Below are 15,453 nucleotides of genomic sequence, written 5' to 3'. Positions count from 1 at the left end.
TACAAGAAACAAAAACGATAATAAGAATAGGTCTTTGTATAGAATATAAATATTTATTTTTTTAATAATGAAAAACACAACACTGCATAGCCCCTTTACATTATGAAAGATCACCATGGTAACCACATTTTCATCCACAATACAGTTAGCTTACTAGCTATTGTTACTGCTGTAACATCTTAATAAATAAAAATAAGTTTATCTTCAAACCTGCAAGAAGCTGATGTAATCTTGGCAATTTTGTTTAAATCCTTTTTTTTTTTTAATCAATTCTGGTTGATATGAAGTTAGTGAAATCAAAAAAATTTTCCCATAGAAAATTCACTTTTAACTAAAAGTGTATTCTAGAAAAATAGGCCAAAGTCACATGCAGCTGACTAGTAAGTAGAAAATCAATGTTCATAGCTATGGCCTAATTTAAAACCTATACCCAGCTAACAATTTTTGGTTCCCAGAGCATTCTGGGAAGCTTAGTTTATGGTTATAAATATATAAGAATAGCCATTAGATAACATTCTGAATAGGTTCTCTTTAGGTTGTTACAAAAGACCAGTGGTGTAAAGTATTTGAGTAAATCTAATTAGTTGCTGTACTTAAGGCATCTTTGTAGCTTTACTGAGTATCAAAGATATTAGCAACTTTTACTCTCTACTTGACTACATTTCTGAATAAGTAAATGTACTCTTCAATACATTTGTGATGAGTAATGCAATTACACATTACATTTTGCATGGCACCTAACTTTTTCTGCAGCTGTTTACTTCTGCTATAAAGAAGCAATATCGCCATCTAAGGTCACTGAAGGTACTATATTTTGTGCGTTTTGAATTTACTCACCCAAAATGAATGCAAGTGCATTAGCAGGCTGTTGCTGAATCGCAGGTGTTTGATTTATGAGATGAGGGCGTGGCAGCAGCCGGTAATGTGGAGAAACCAGCACCTCCAGTGCTGTTAATTTTAGTTAAACCAGTGCTGTTTAGTTTAGTTAAACCAGCACCTCCAGTGCTGTTAACTAGTTAATTTTACTTAACATTATTTTATTTATCCGCTATATTGAAGAGACCTTTTTGAAGGATGTCTTATGGCTTTTTTGTGCACTTGAGCTTAACTGAGACTTTCAAGAGGCTGTTGTCATTGTCGACCTTGATTTATTCCAATTTTGAGGTGTTCAGTTTTATTTTGACTTTATATAAGAAACGTGATTTCTCATCTTACAAATCAACTGTTTCTTATTTTCACTGGCATGTCTCTTGGGTGTTGAGGACTAGTGCATCTTTGAGCCTACATTTAGTAGGAGTAAAATACTTAAGTACTGTTAAAATCAGATACTCTAAGACTTTTACTCAAGTTGTATTGGAATTGGTGACTTGGCCCTTAGATATTTCCCAGACTTTCTGTTGTAACTGGCAATGTGTCAGCAGCACAAGAAAGAAATCTGCACTTGTCAATCGATTCTATGGGGTCTGTGGTGTAAGAACATTAGTAATGGTGTGCGCCATATTAGTTAGAAATATGAAGAAGATAGTCAGAAACATGGGAAAACCCTTTAAAAAAAAAACACTTCTTAGCTGATACAAGATGGTCTTTTGGCTTAACCAAGTCAGTCTCCCGGACTGACCACCTAAAAAGTGGCCAAAACCATTTTAAAACCAGCCTGACCAGGCTAGGAGACCAAATAAGACCATTAAAGAGTGAAGAACACTTTCCCGTGACATTAAACAGAAATCTTGTGGGGAAAATATCCTTGAAATATGAAACATCCTTGAAGTATGAAACACAATACATTATTCTCATGATAATCTGTAGATTGGCATTCAGGAGTGAGTATCCAACGATGGCACAAGGCTGCTAAATTGTTCTGTAGCATCCACACATTCCTTGTTTTTGGGCTTCCCTGGGATCTGTTAAAACAAAGAAACCAATATAAACTTATGTCAGAATAACTAAAATGTACATGACACATACATAATGATATACTGTTAAACTACCTGATTCATCAACTCACCTGATTGCACATCGCTTTTCCAGAGCGGACAAATGTGGCAAAGTGCTCACAATTAAACGTGAGGACTTTGTAAGTAAACTCCTTGTCAAGTAAAGCATTTCGTCGATTTCTGATTTCATCCACAGGTGAAGGCTGGAGATCGTGTCGGCTATTGCTCACTAAAACACGAGCTCCTTTAGGTACATTAACCTCAGACAGAAGCTGACGCCGTATCTTAGTTTCTCCAAGCAAAAGATCACCACAAACAGGGAAGACAGTCTGCAGAAAACCCCGAAACGTACTCATCACCTGAGTTTCATCTGGTATGGAAAAAGCAAGTTCGGTATGAGACAAAACGTTACGTAATTACATAACGGTGATCAAGAATAGAAGAAATCAGGAATAGCCTACTTATGCACAAGTAATCCAAGTAAAACAGTTAATAGGCTACTAAATATACTGTATATGTATATAAAATTGTGTTTAAAGGTAGGGGTATAATGCTATATTCATGTATATATGACTTATTTACACTGTTAAAGAGTTGGATTCTCATGCTAAATATAGCCAAAGTTACAAAACACGAGTTGGACGAATGACAAAGTATTTCTGTGCCAAAAATTCTCTTCCAAATCCTTACAGGATTCGGAATGTTTTTTTTCGAGTATGTGCCTGAGTGATGTCAACAAGGTCGGAATTCCTTGTACGGGCACTTCTCCCGGAAGAGCGCGCGCACACGTCGACCAGAGCGAGAGAACAAGAGCACGCCCATCAACATGCGTTCGGGTTTACGGAAGTCATCAGCAGCGCTGCACAGGTCACAGGACTTCACGAAATCAACAATGTCACCAAAGAAGTGTGTTTTTGGTTGTGAGGGAAAGATAACCTTGCTTCCCAAAGAACCCAGCGTTAAGTGGAGCTGAGAGTTTTGTTCTCACGCAATACATTGATGCGCTCTCGATATTTGTTATTAAAATAACCATAGAAACTGATAGTTGCAATCACTTTTTTATTGGTTAAAATGAATGGAGAGTATCTCGTGTTTTTCCGTGGCTGCTCGAGCCCTCAGGATCGGCGCTTATGGTTTCATTAACAAGGCCCAGTTCTACGCTGGATTTACAGATCATTTGAAACTGAAAGACGGAGCGGTCACAGCGATAATGATCCCGGTTATGAGTCGGAACTGCAGGTGGTGAGTAAAACTGCTTCAAATGTCTGTTTTGTTGGCAATAGGCGCCTAAGTGCATATAATGTAAACATAGTATCATTCACTGTACACTATATTCATTATAGTGATTCAAAAGTTATCCAAGTATAATGCGATGGTGTATTGTGTGTGTTTAAATACATTTGTTTAGCTGACCATTGATAGCTTGCAGACGATCGCTACACAAAAGCTGCACGTTCTCGTGACTCTTTAGCTCCGCCCACGACACACCTCCAGGCACTCGGCTATTTTCGGAAATACTCGGTACAGCGTAATGTATCTTTTATAAATATGATTAAACTAAAGACTTTTTGGAGATATGAAGGATGCACTACTACTCTATAGGTACTCAAGATTAACATGAGATTGGCAGAAACTGTGTGTGATACCCCCCTTTAAATTCATTGCCTGAATTGGGCTTTATGCATCACAGTAGGCCATATCAGGTGACATTTTAATTGAACCTATATAGTTTATTATATGGCAGTGTATGAGTTTTATATATAGGCTACCTTTCTTAGGATTCTTAAAAAAAGTTTTACTCCAGTAAAAAACTGGGTAGGTTTATTTTTGAACCTCAATTTCAGACACACACCTAAAATTTACGGCTACAAAAAAAAAAAAAAAAACCTTCTTGTGTGGTAACTTGTCACAATGGAATCTATTATCAACTTTGTATAGTAGGCCTATAGTATTATTGTGCTTCAGCCGTGACTTATTCACGATACAGCACAGCCTCTCATACCTTATTGCTTACGTATAGTATAGTATAGTAGGCTATAGTATGATTGTATTGTTATTTTTTATAGAATTAGTATTAGTATTAAAGTAAACGTTATCCTCCTTACCTGCAACCGCAAAGTGAATGACGTACCCATCTCCGTCGTACACGCCCCAGTGTGAGTAGCCAATGGGGTACGAGAACTCGATCAAATCTCCGAACTGCGCGCTGGATACAACTTGCTCAACCTGTTCATGACAGTTTCTATCTGAGATTCCTCCTGCATTCAGCTGTTACAGGTTTCAGAACAAGTTTGACGGCTGCATTCTTTGAGGACTTGAATTATAACCATCGCTATAGTGTCATACGATCAAAGTAAAATCATTTCTAATTCTACAAAAGATCCTCGTTACGAAACATTATTGGAGAACGGTCTTAAAACTACTTTTAACATTAAATACAATGCGAGAATAAAGTAGCCTCAGCTGATTCTAAATAATTATATTCTTCTAATAAATATTAAAATATTTTTAAACAATTCTAATGGTTAGAATTAGCAGTCTTAACATGTTCATGAAATCCAACTACTTAATTAACGTGACATAAAATACATATTTTATTAGTTTATAGGCTTGTTTAGAAATATTAATTCTTATCATCCACGCTTTGAGTTCATTCTTTGTAAACGTACCTGTTCTTTGTAGTCCATCTCTCGTGTTGTTTAGTCCTTACGAGCAGAAACTATAAGCAAAAGGATTTAAATTACTCTGCCAAGCCTTGTAGGCGTGGTCACACGACAACCAGCAGAAGGACTTGTTTGTGAAGACTTTCTCCTTGCAGTGTAATTTAGCTACTCCACCTTAAAATATTCTGCCACATCTGCTGGGACTGAGTTATTAATTCCACTGAATTCACTTAGGATAATTTCTTCACATTAAAGTTAGAAGAAAATAAGCGTGTCACCTTTAAGATAGGCTGTCTTGTGATGGCATGATAAACATTCACAACACAGTCCACTTTATTACAGTATTACCATGATGAATGAGTGACAATAGGCGTCCAGAATGACAAGCTGTGAATTTATCTAATTATTTAAAGATCCAATCCATGAAAACTAAGCAAATGAAGCTGTTTATAGACATCTCAGAGAGGAATCATCAATGCTGTATGTCAACTAAATCGAACAAAAAGTCGTTTTTGTGGAGTACATATTCATTAATGTCAGCAGGGAATTACACATATCAATAGTTTTGAATGCACTGTTTTAATTTCATTTACCAATGGTTCTTTAAATGGAGTCCATGTTTCTTCTGAATTATTCCTCCATGGAAATGTTTATTCATTGTCTTCTCTCAAATATCTTGATGATTTACACAGATTATGGCCCCTTTTTCCTCTTGTTCTCCTCCTGGATTGGTTTTGTACATCTTTTATTTCTTGTGGTTGCCAAACTGTACAGCCATTTGGTCGCTGACACAGCGGAACGTGGCGGGCTGCACCTCCCAGTACCTGATCGGGTTGTCAAAGAGACTGATGCCATTGTAGAACACCCTCTTCATCCCAAAACCCGTAGGGCAGAAGTCATCCACCCCAACATTGGTGATGTTGTTTGAATGTAGGTAGACAACCTGTAAGGAGAGTGTGGTTCAGTTTATTTAGTAGAAATTAACTAGAATCAGTAGAATTCTGTACACAAGCACACCTGCAGATACTTCATATGAGGCAGACCACTGGGCACACTGGGCAGACGGTTGTTGTCAAGGTGCAGCTCCCTCAGGTTGGTGAGGTAAGATAAAGCACCGTGCTCAATGTGGCGAATCTGGTTACTGCCGAGTCCCAACCTAGACACAGAGACAGAGGGGTTTTAACCACTAGAGGACACCCAAAGCAAACTTTATGTCATGACATGTAAAAGTACAACTGAAGGGGAATGTTTCATTGTAACAGTAGAATCACAATGCATGTTTACATACATATACTAATCATACCAAATACTTGGCTATGTGTAGGGTTTACCTCTGCAGCTGGGTGTACTGGCTGAGATCCACCAACTCAATGGCCTGAATCTGATTATTGTCCAAATGAAGCTCATTAAGAGTACTGGGAAGGTCTGGCAAGAATGAAACACATTCCATATGGAATAGAATGAGTTGCATTGTATTTAAAACATAATGGGACACATTCCATGAAGAAAAGAATTTTGTATTCTGTAACAAAACACAAATACACCTTTATTCCGTATAGACCAATTTGGAGCAGACGTCACAGTTACGTCACATGCAGCTGCGCGCATAGTGGTGGCAGAAAAATAGTGGTAACAAATGGAGGAAAATGAGCTAAATCCACAGAATAAGAGAAAAATGTTTTGTTGTGCCTTTGGATGTCAGAATCGGAATGCTTTTTTATAGAATACCGTCGTTGAAGATGCCCTTTGAAGCTAAATGCAGATGTTTATGTTGCAAGTCACAGACTACACTCATGAAACCTGCAATATTTAGTCTATATTAAAGCATGAATTTGATGTAAACAGTAAGTCTACATAATATTCACATATGCAGTTCATATAGGGGACATACATACATAGCAGTTACAGCAGGAAATAATATTTAAACCTATAACATTTTACTTAAATAACTTTTAAACATTGCCTATAACATTTTTATTTCACAATTCTGACTTTTTTTCTTGCATTTGCGTCTCCCAGTTTGGACTTTATAACTCGCATGCGTTTATATCACAATTCTGAGGGGAAAAAAGTCAAAATTGCGAGATATAAACTTGCAATTCTGAGGAAAAAAGACAGAATAATGAGTATATCCCACAATTCCCACTCAGATTTGGAGAAAAAGTCAGAATTGTGAGATATAAACTTAAAATTAACTTTTTTTTATTTTTATTCTGTGGCTTCCATAGACTGCTACTGCAGAACTGTCATTTTCTGCCACCAGTTAGGCTCCGCCCACAAAAACGTCATCGCTGTTTGCAACACAAATAGTTCTATATATATGCTGTATATGCTGTATTGTGTATACAGCATTCTCATGGAACCATTTATTAATTAAAAACACAAAGAATAATGGCTGCAATATAAAAAAAAAACAAGTCAATTAATTAAATATATATTAAATTTTAACCATAATTTTCATTACCTTTGGGAACCCCAGTGAGTTTGGCTTCAGAAATGCGCAAGTAGTTCAGTTTAAGGCCCATAAATGCTCCAGGTTCGAAACCACTGTTCTGGAGTGGATTACGACCCATTTCTGCAATATCAACCAGTGTTTGAGGCACAAATAAAGTATTTAGTTTTATTTATGTAGAGCTTTTTATCAGTAAATGATGCCAAAAAGCAGCTTAACCTCAGCGAGCAACCACGACATCATGAATCATACCATATAATGTCATTAGCACAGCTAAAATACAGTATACACACAGATAAACACACAGTCTTACCAATGACATGCATGTTGTGGAGGTCTGAGAAGCTAAATGCCGGCACCTTCTTGATGTGATTGTCATGGATACGCAGCTCCACAAGGGATGGAGGCAGGTTTTTGGGGATGGAAGACAGAAGGTTGTGCGAAATGTATAACTTCTGCAGACGCTTCAGAGGAAGGAATGCCTTGGGATGAACTTTGGAGATTTGGTTATATCTTAACACCAGGGCCTGAAATGGGACAGGGGCTATGAATAGTTGATAGGAATGCACAACATAAAGCACAATATTGCATTTAGAAATTCATTTGCAAATGTAATTATGATGTAAATTATAAAATAAAGATATAGGTCTCACATAGAGGTTGGTCAGTCCCTTAAAGTCTCCCTCCCTAATCTCTGTGATCCTGTTGCTCTGCAGGTCCAACAGCAGTGTGTCTGCAGGAATATCATATGGCACGTAACCTAGCCCTGTTGGGGAATAATGCACAAACAAACAAAATATATTATATATATTATATTGTGGATCAAATGTTGTTTAGGCTTTTATGTTGCAGTGGTAATTCATATTTTCCAGATAGTGGAAAACTTATTTACTTTCTTAATACACTTTCCGTTCTTATATTGCGGAATTTATTGGTATGGTACAAGTAATTCCAAAGAGAGAAAAAAAATGTTTTTCATAATCTTTCATTAAATTATGGCCTATTAACTTGCTCCGCCTCTGAAAAGATTTCAGCTGACATCACCAAACCCTCTTATTTTTAGCCCCTCCCCTCCAACATCTGTCTGGCAACTGTCTCTTATCACATTAATAAAGTAAAATGCTACCTTTAATTGATGGTCCTATATTACAGCAATACAGTGAAAAAAAAACACTTACCTATATATTATTTTAAAGCTTTTGCCTAGAAAAAAAATAGTCCTTTACAATGTAATCGGCCAAGCAGCAAGACGAACACTGCAACACTACTCCAGTAATATTAAATCAGAAGCCCATTGAGGTAATTCTAGCTACAATCGATAATTTAAGACGCTATGTGGCGCCAGTAGCGTTTATATGATACGAGAGCGCGATTCCGCGGTGTGATACGAGAGACATGAAAGTAGCGCCGGTCAGTCATCGTCCAGAGACGTTGAAAATCTTAAAACGCATTCCGTTATTTTTACCTTGCTGCTTAATACAACATAAGATTATCATAAGATTAAGATTATATTACTGTTTAATATAGCATAAGATTAAACAGTAGCCTAATAGAAAAATACTATGAAACAAAATAGATGAGCGGACTGAGATGATAAAATATCCATCCGATACCTACCACTAATGGCAAATCATAATCGAGTATTCCAGTGAGACTTTATTCACAGCAGCGCCATCTTTGATTTTTAACGGAAATGCGAGGCTGTGAGAGATAGACATCTCTTCAGTGGGTTGTACTGTTATTTAATGTGTTTTTGGATTGTTCTGCTGACGAAACATTGCAATATCTTTCCAAGAAATTTCAGTAGACAAAAAACTCCAGACAACATGAGCTGTGGAAAATTATAAGTGATCTAGGATCATTATACAGCGGATGCCATTGAAAACATGGTAAGTCTACACAGCCTCGTTTTCATACCTGTCTTTGCACTGCTCTGAATAAGGTCTATAGCCATCAAAATAAATAAATAAAATAAAAATAAAAAAGTCAATCATGCCACTTGGATGCTTTTAGAAAGTATAGAAGCAGTTCATTTAAGAATCATCTCTACCATATGAGTCTTTGGGTTACCCAGGTTCACTTGTAAACTTTTCAGCGAGCTATAATTTCGGAAATGTTTGGTAATTCTCTAGGCTTCAGGCTCTGTGTGTTTGCTGTGCTCTGTTGTTGTGTGCTAGCATTCCCCTTTGAGCTTCCCATATAATTAAGATGGAGCCAGATGACCATGGCTCCACGTAGCACATTACAATGTGGAGAGAGAGAAAAAGAGGAGAATAGCTGTATTTTATGAACTTCCTAAAAGAGAGATAGTGGGAAAGAGAGCAGCTGTGCTTGGGTGGTACCTGGCATCCATAAAAAATTGTCCATTTGCTTTTAAATTCATCATTCCTGGTGAAACCGACATCATAGTTTATGGCACGTTTGCTGTACCGAGTAGAATAACCAGAACGTCTGTCTTCTCAGGTGACCGACCACATGCCACATGTGCTGTCTGATGTGGATGGGCCAGATTAGCGGTGTGTCTGAATTGGTATCCGTTCTCGAGCTAAATTTGATCCTGATCTCATTCAGGCCTTTGATGTGGATGTTAAAACCTGACATTTCTATTTAGCTTTCAGACAAAATTTCCTCCTCACTTTCCCTACTTTCAGCCACAGCTTTGATTTACTTTTATATAAATATATAACTCATGTTCGTATCATTGTGTTTCATACATACCACATTCATTCGTACTACATTTTTAAAATGTCATGGGAAAAATGATAGGCAGGTCTTTGAAGTTTGCTCGATGTAACAGGCTAGTAATTTTGGGATAAGATGGATGATATAAAGGGGATATCCTGTAACTCATTCCATTTTAATCACTAACCAGTGTGACTTTACTCTTTACACCAGTGGTTATCAACTGGTGAGTTGCAGCCCAAAAACGGGTCACAAGTATGTTCTGATAATGTTGTCGAAACATAGTATTAAATAATAAAATGCATAATTAATTGTATGATTCTTTAAAATTGCTATAGTAAATATAGTAAAAAAAGAGCCTATGGTATTTTTAGTTTTCATGTGCATTTTTGGCACTGTGTTGTCCCATATAAAATTTGGGTCTAGAAGCAAAACCTCTCAGACTAAACAGTCATTATCTTGTCTGTCTATACTAAGACACCATCGCAAACACATATCATCTTAAGCCCACCTAAATCCGAGCACTGTACGACTCTGAGGTCGCACCGACAGCCAAATGGGCATGTGGGATGTTCAGGTTGGTATGGATCCACAGCTGACCCTTCTTCCTGGTCCTTCATCATCATCATCAGCTCTTTCACATCAATGTCCTTGCCAAAGTCCCAGAATCCTTTCTGCTCGAAGGGAAGGGCGGAGGAGTGTAGTGGCAGGTGGGCAGTGCAGAGAAACAGGAAAGCCACACAGACCGACAACATGGCTGCTGCGTTTTTAATCTGCGAAAAAGAGAGAAAGTACTAGAAGAATGCAACTTTCAAAATATGGCAGTATAATTGTTTTCCACAATTTTATAAAAACCATAAATGCTACTTTGCATCCAAGAGCTGATTCTGGTAAAATCCATCATTTTGTGGTCTCATTAAGCTTTGAAAATGCAGTCGCCTCGCTGACAGTCACAAAAAACCAATCTGCTCTCCACATCGACAATGGAGAAAATATCTCATCACTAAAACTAAAACCTGAGACAGGGAAAGACTTGTTTGGGTCAGATGCATCAATGTGTGCAAATGTGTATTTTTGTAACCTGTCTTCATGCTATATTTACACTTTTTTTCTCTCCCAGAATGGGTGTAACATCATCTGAGTGTATTTTTGTGTCTTTTGTCCAGCTGAATTACAGCTGAAACCACACTGATGCAACATCAGAGATGAAGACTGAGTGCAAACATATCTGCCCAAACATTATTGCCCTTTTGGTGCATTTGATCATTTTCTTCTGCAGAAGAAACATGTGACACATGTACATAATTAATCACTAATAACTAATGCAGTTCCATCCTAGAGGAAAACTGAATTACTTAGATGTTGCTCTTTCATAGCTCAGGGGATTTTCATTTAAGTATCAACAATCTCAGATGTTTAGTCTGAAATTCCTTAGGAGATTCAAAAATGGACATAAATGAGAAATTTGTTGACACAGTAAGACTATAAAGCTATAAAATATGTGTGGATTACATAGCTCAGATAATTTAGTGAGAAATACCAAGGTTCGAATTCAAACTGACTTTTGATATTGAGATCTCTTCTGAAAAGACTTGAGGAGAGATTTTATGATGATTTTCTTAATAGATAGTTATAAGAAGAAAGCAAATCTCAATTTGTTCTCCTTTTAATCTCACTATTGTCCAGTGTTGGGGAAAGTTACTTTTAAAAGTAATGCATTACAATATTGTGTTACTCCCTAAAACAAGTAACTAATTGCGTTAGTTACTTTTTATGAAAAGTAATAGGTTACTTTACTTTTGGATTACTTTTTCTCACCTGGGCTGGGCTTGCTTGTTTGTTTTTTAATAACAACAAAAAAAGTTCTATTTTTGGCAAATGTTAAAGCCCTTTCACACCAAAAGTGAAATGAATAAGCCTAAAGCGAAAAGAAAATGCATATTTACGCCTGTACAGTAGAGGGCGCATTTCAAGCAAACAAGCCTTTCAGCTGTGCTGCCATTCGGGATCACAAAAGAATAGGATACAGGAGAAGGAAGTTCAACACTCTTATTTCTAAATCTAATCTAATGTAATTTTTGCTTATTAGTGTGGTTGAATATGATCATTGAAGGTCAGCAGCAAAGACATTGGTTAATAAAGTGAGATTAAATACATAAAGTATATTTGTGTTATTTAATATATTTAATTATTACAGGTTTGCATAAATTGTAAGATTGCATTTCACTGTTTTTATTCATTTTGAGGAATTTCGTGTAAGTGAGATGAGTAAATGAATGTCCACATTTAGTCTAGAACTACAATACCCATCATGTTTACACAACGCACACAACACATCTGCACTTACCCTATTTCTCTTAACATGGGGGCAGGAGAGTTGTCAGTCAATGTGAAAAAGTAACTTGCATTACTTATTTGAAAAAGTAACTTAGATATTTTGTTGTAAATTGAAAAAGTAATGCATTACTTTACTAATTACTTGAAAAAAGTAATCTGATTACATAACTCAAGTTACTTGTAATGCGTTACTACCCCCAACACTGCTATTGTCTAGGAGAAACAATTAAGATGATAAACAGATTTCATATGTGATATTTTGACAACAATGTACTAAAAACGGAGAAGTTTTTCCTTTGTGTTTTTCGTGTACAGATGATCCGCGAAAACGACTAAAAGTGTTGTATTATGCTGCCAGGCCAGTAGATGGCGATGTCGCTTGGTAAAGAAACACTACATGCATATAGACTAAACACGTAACACACATGCGCATGACGTCACCGTTTTCACAAATTCGTGTTTTTGTAGTTTACACGGATACAATGACAATGGAGACGATATCGTTTTCAAAAACTATTTTAACGTTTTCAGACCCCCAAAACGGCGTTGTCATGTAAATGAACGACCAAAACGCATAAAAAGTTTTCCGTTTTTAGTTGAAAAAGGTCTTGTGTAAACAGCCCCTAAGACTTCTTACCTTACGTCCAAAACTAAAAGTGAAGATATTAAAATAAAATTAAAAATAAAATAATTAAAATAAAATATAAATATTAGATGAAAAATTAAACTAAAAAAGAAAACTATATGAAAAATATAAATGTTATCTTGGCAACTAACTCAAACAAATAAGTTTAAGTACTAAAACTAAAATAAAATAAAGTATATAGAATATTAAAAATAATAAAAATGATAAAAACACAAAGTTAAAACTTAAACTCAAATTAAAATGAAAACTTATACATATATATGTATGTGTATATATATATATATATATATAAGTCTATTCAAAATATGAATAAATGCTATATAAATAATAAAATAACACTGCTTCATTTTAATGTGCATTTAAATATGTGATCCACATATTTTATTAGATTTTGTGACTGTCCAGATCTGCAGTAACTAGTTCTTTTTTGTGCCACGTGTTGTGCGTGTGGTTTTAAACTGCCTGGAGCTCTTTCTCTCTCTCTCTTAATTCACTCCCACACCCTTTACCACAAAATGGCAAAAGAACCACATTACTGGCAAGTTTAACAGATTGTTTTTGGAGAGCCACCCTGGCTCATGCACCAAAATAAAGTCACTGAATTTACCAAAATCATATCCTCTTAAAATATGACAATAATGTTATGTAATAAACTAATTTAAAAGCACACAAAATGATGAAGTGCACAGCCTGATTTTGACCACTGCCAGAACAATTATATTAAGAGTGCAATAAGAGTACTAATGAATAAAATGATTTGGGGTTTATCAGAAATCTTTGCCTTAGTCTAAAACAGTCTGTACACACTTATCTATGAGCCTGATGTAGACAAGTCTTTTTTTTTTCTTTAAAAAATATCTTAATGGACAACTAAAAAAAAGGTTAAGTTAGCTTTTTTTCTTTAAAGATGTACAATATCAAAATGATGCCAAATGGTCGTGCAAAGCTAAATTACATCGTATATTAGAGAGATGAGATGGACTAATTAAAGACTACATTACTGAATGCTGTCAAGATTATAGAGCTGACGTGGATGACTGGGTGATGCATAAAGCTTCAAACAACATTTCTCAAGGATTTTAGAATGAATTAAAGTAGCCTTTTTTCTTTTTAAATGAGCTCAGAAAAGCTTTGCAAGCTTTTCAAAGAACTGAACTGGTCATGATAGAATCAGATGAATTAAGTTACCGTGCATCAGGTGCACAAAACTGAACACTGAACGTAAAATAAGATCATTAAAGCATCTTACCTGATGTGCAAGATGTATTTGGAGATGATTTCTTCTTTTTTGCGATGTCTGATGGCAAACAGATTTTATGGTTTGATCATTGTTTTGGATGACTGTCTATTAGGTCCTTGGCTGCCAGCGGTCACTCAGCACTGAACAGTACCTGCAATTCAAAACACAGGACAGCTTGCAAAAAGAGGGAAAAAAATGTGTATTTGAGACATTCCCACTTAAGTTGTCTTTCCCTCCCACTGTTTTTCTCCTTTTTGGGTGAAGAGAGAGAGAGAGAGAGTTAGTGTGAGTGTGTGGGCCGGTAATTCCACCAAAATACTATAGTTATCTTAGTTATTGTTATACTTTTTTAAGACATTTAATTTGAAATCACCCTTTATTGAACATTCAGGACATATTATTAATGAAGTATCCATTCATAATGTTTATGCATATATAAAGGAGATGTAATGAAATGGGACAAACAGATAAATAGATTTAAAATGTGAAGTCATTTTCCCTGTTAAACAGACCAATCATATCACTAGTAAAGTTTTGTAGAGAAACTTTGATGTTCGTTTAAATTAGTTTAAAGTTTTTAGGCCAATCATAGATAGATAGAAGGATGGATGGACAGACGGACGGACGGACGGACAGATAGAAGGATGGATCGATGGATGGAATGATAGATTGATAGACAGACAGACATTCAGATAGATAGATAGATAGATAGATAGATAGACAGATAGATAGATGTTGCTGAACAGCACTTCAAAAAATGAGAGTATGAAAAAGTTTAGTTTAAATGTACTGTAAATCAAATGTACTGTCCTAAAACATTTATATTTTATATAAAATAAATATTTTACAAAATAATTTTTACTCTAAAATTGATATAAAATCAAAGCCATATGTCTACCCAAGATGTGTTCCAAATTTGAAGTTGATATCACAAAAATTGAAGTTCCCATGAGATTTTGTTTGTGTTGTACCAAAAATAGCCACCGGGTGTTATCCACATTCCATTTAATTTTTTTTTTTGATGCATTCTCCTGTAACAAATTAATAAATTTCTGTCCAAATATCTCTTCTATCACAAAACAGACACCAAATATGGAAGCTTGAGATTCAGACCTTTTCGATGATGTGTGTTTTGTCAAGGTTAGAAAAGTTTTGACTATAAATTAGTTAAAATAAATTTTGTAATATGAAACATGACAACGCCTACTAGGGGGAGGAGCCCACTAAAAGGAATTAAAGTACTGTTTCCGTGGTATCACAATGTCCAATTTCAAAATGGTTTTCACAGGATGAATTCTTAGTTTTTAAGCTTTTGAATGATACCTAATTTATGATGATTACTAAAATATGCGATACAAAAAAAAGGCAATAAATAAAAACAGCGCCCTGCAGCGTTCCAGCTAGCACGATGGTGACAGTTAAGGGGTTAAAATACATGTTATATTTACATTGATGTGGCTCTGCTGTTTGACATGCTAAGAGCCACAATGAATACATCT

The 15,453-nt window shown here is 35.8% G+C and overlaps 2 protein-coding genes across 3 annotated transcripts; both read right to left on the bottom strand.

The window, feature by feature from the left end:
• Window positions 1–33: 33 nt before the first annotated feature.
• Window positions 34–4,704, bottom strand: si:ch211-229n2.7 (uncharacterized protein LOC100002243 homolog). 2 transcript variants are annotated; one of them, XM_051904508.1, is made up of 4 exons: window positions 4,604–4,704; window positions 4,040–4,160; window positions 2,006–2,304; window positions 34–1,901 (listed from the first exon to the last, which is right to left on the bottom strand). In XM_051904508.1, the coding sequence occupies exons 1-4, from the start codon at window positions 4,619–4,621 to the stop codon at window positions 1,815–1,817; spliced, it is 525 nt and encodes a 174-aa protein (XP_051760468.1). In that variant the 5' UTR covers window positions 4,622–4,704; the 3' UTR covers window positions 34–1,814. The 2 variants fall into 2 exon arrangements, with proteins under 2 accessions (XP_051760468.1, XP_051760467.1); XM_051904507.1 differs by having other exon boundaries at window positions 4,040–4,202; window positions 4,604–4,685.
• Window positions 4,705–4,871: 167 nt separating this feature from the next.
• bgna (biglycan a) lies at window positions 4,872–14,126 on the bottom strand. The gene is made up of 8 exons (XM_051904506.1): window positions 13,964–14,126; window positions 10,243–10,504; window positions 7,703–7,815; window positions 7,363–7,576; window positions 7,062–7,172; window positions 5,929–6,022; window positions 5,615–5,753; window positions 4,872–5,540 (listed from the first exon to the last, which is right to left on the bottom strand). Exons 2-8 carry the CDS (start codon window positions 10,484–10,486, stop codon window positions 5,343–5,345), a joined length of 1,113 nt encoding a protein of 370 aa, XP_051760466.1. The 5' UTR covers window positions 10,487–10,504; window positions 13,964–14,126; the 3' UTR covers window positions 4,872–5,342.
• Window positions 14,127–15,453: the final 1,327 nt, after the last annotated feature.

The sequence above is a fragment of the Ctenopharyngodon idella genome, chromosome 8 (genome assembly GCF_019924925.1).
Source record: "Ctenopharyngodon idella isolate HZGC_01 chromosome 8, HZGC01, whole genome shotgun sequence".
Classification (NCBI taxonomy): domain Eukaryota; kingdom Metazoa; phylum Chordata; class Actinopteri; order Cypriniformes; family Xenocyprididae; genus Ctenopharyngodon; species Ctenopharyngodon idella.
Note: the sequence above shows the minus strand (reverse complement) of the source record. Positions and strands in the feature narration are given on the sequence as shown.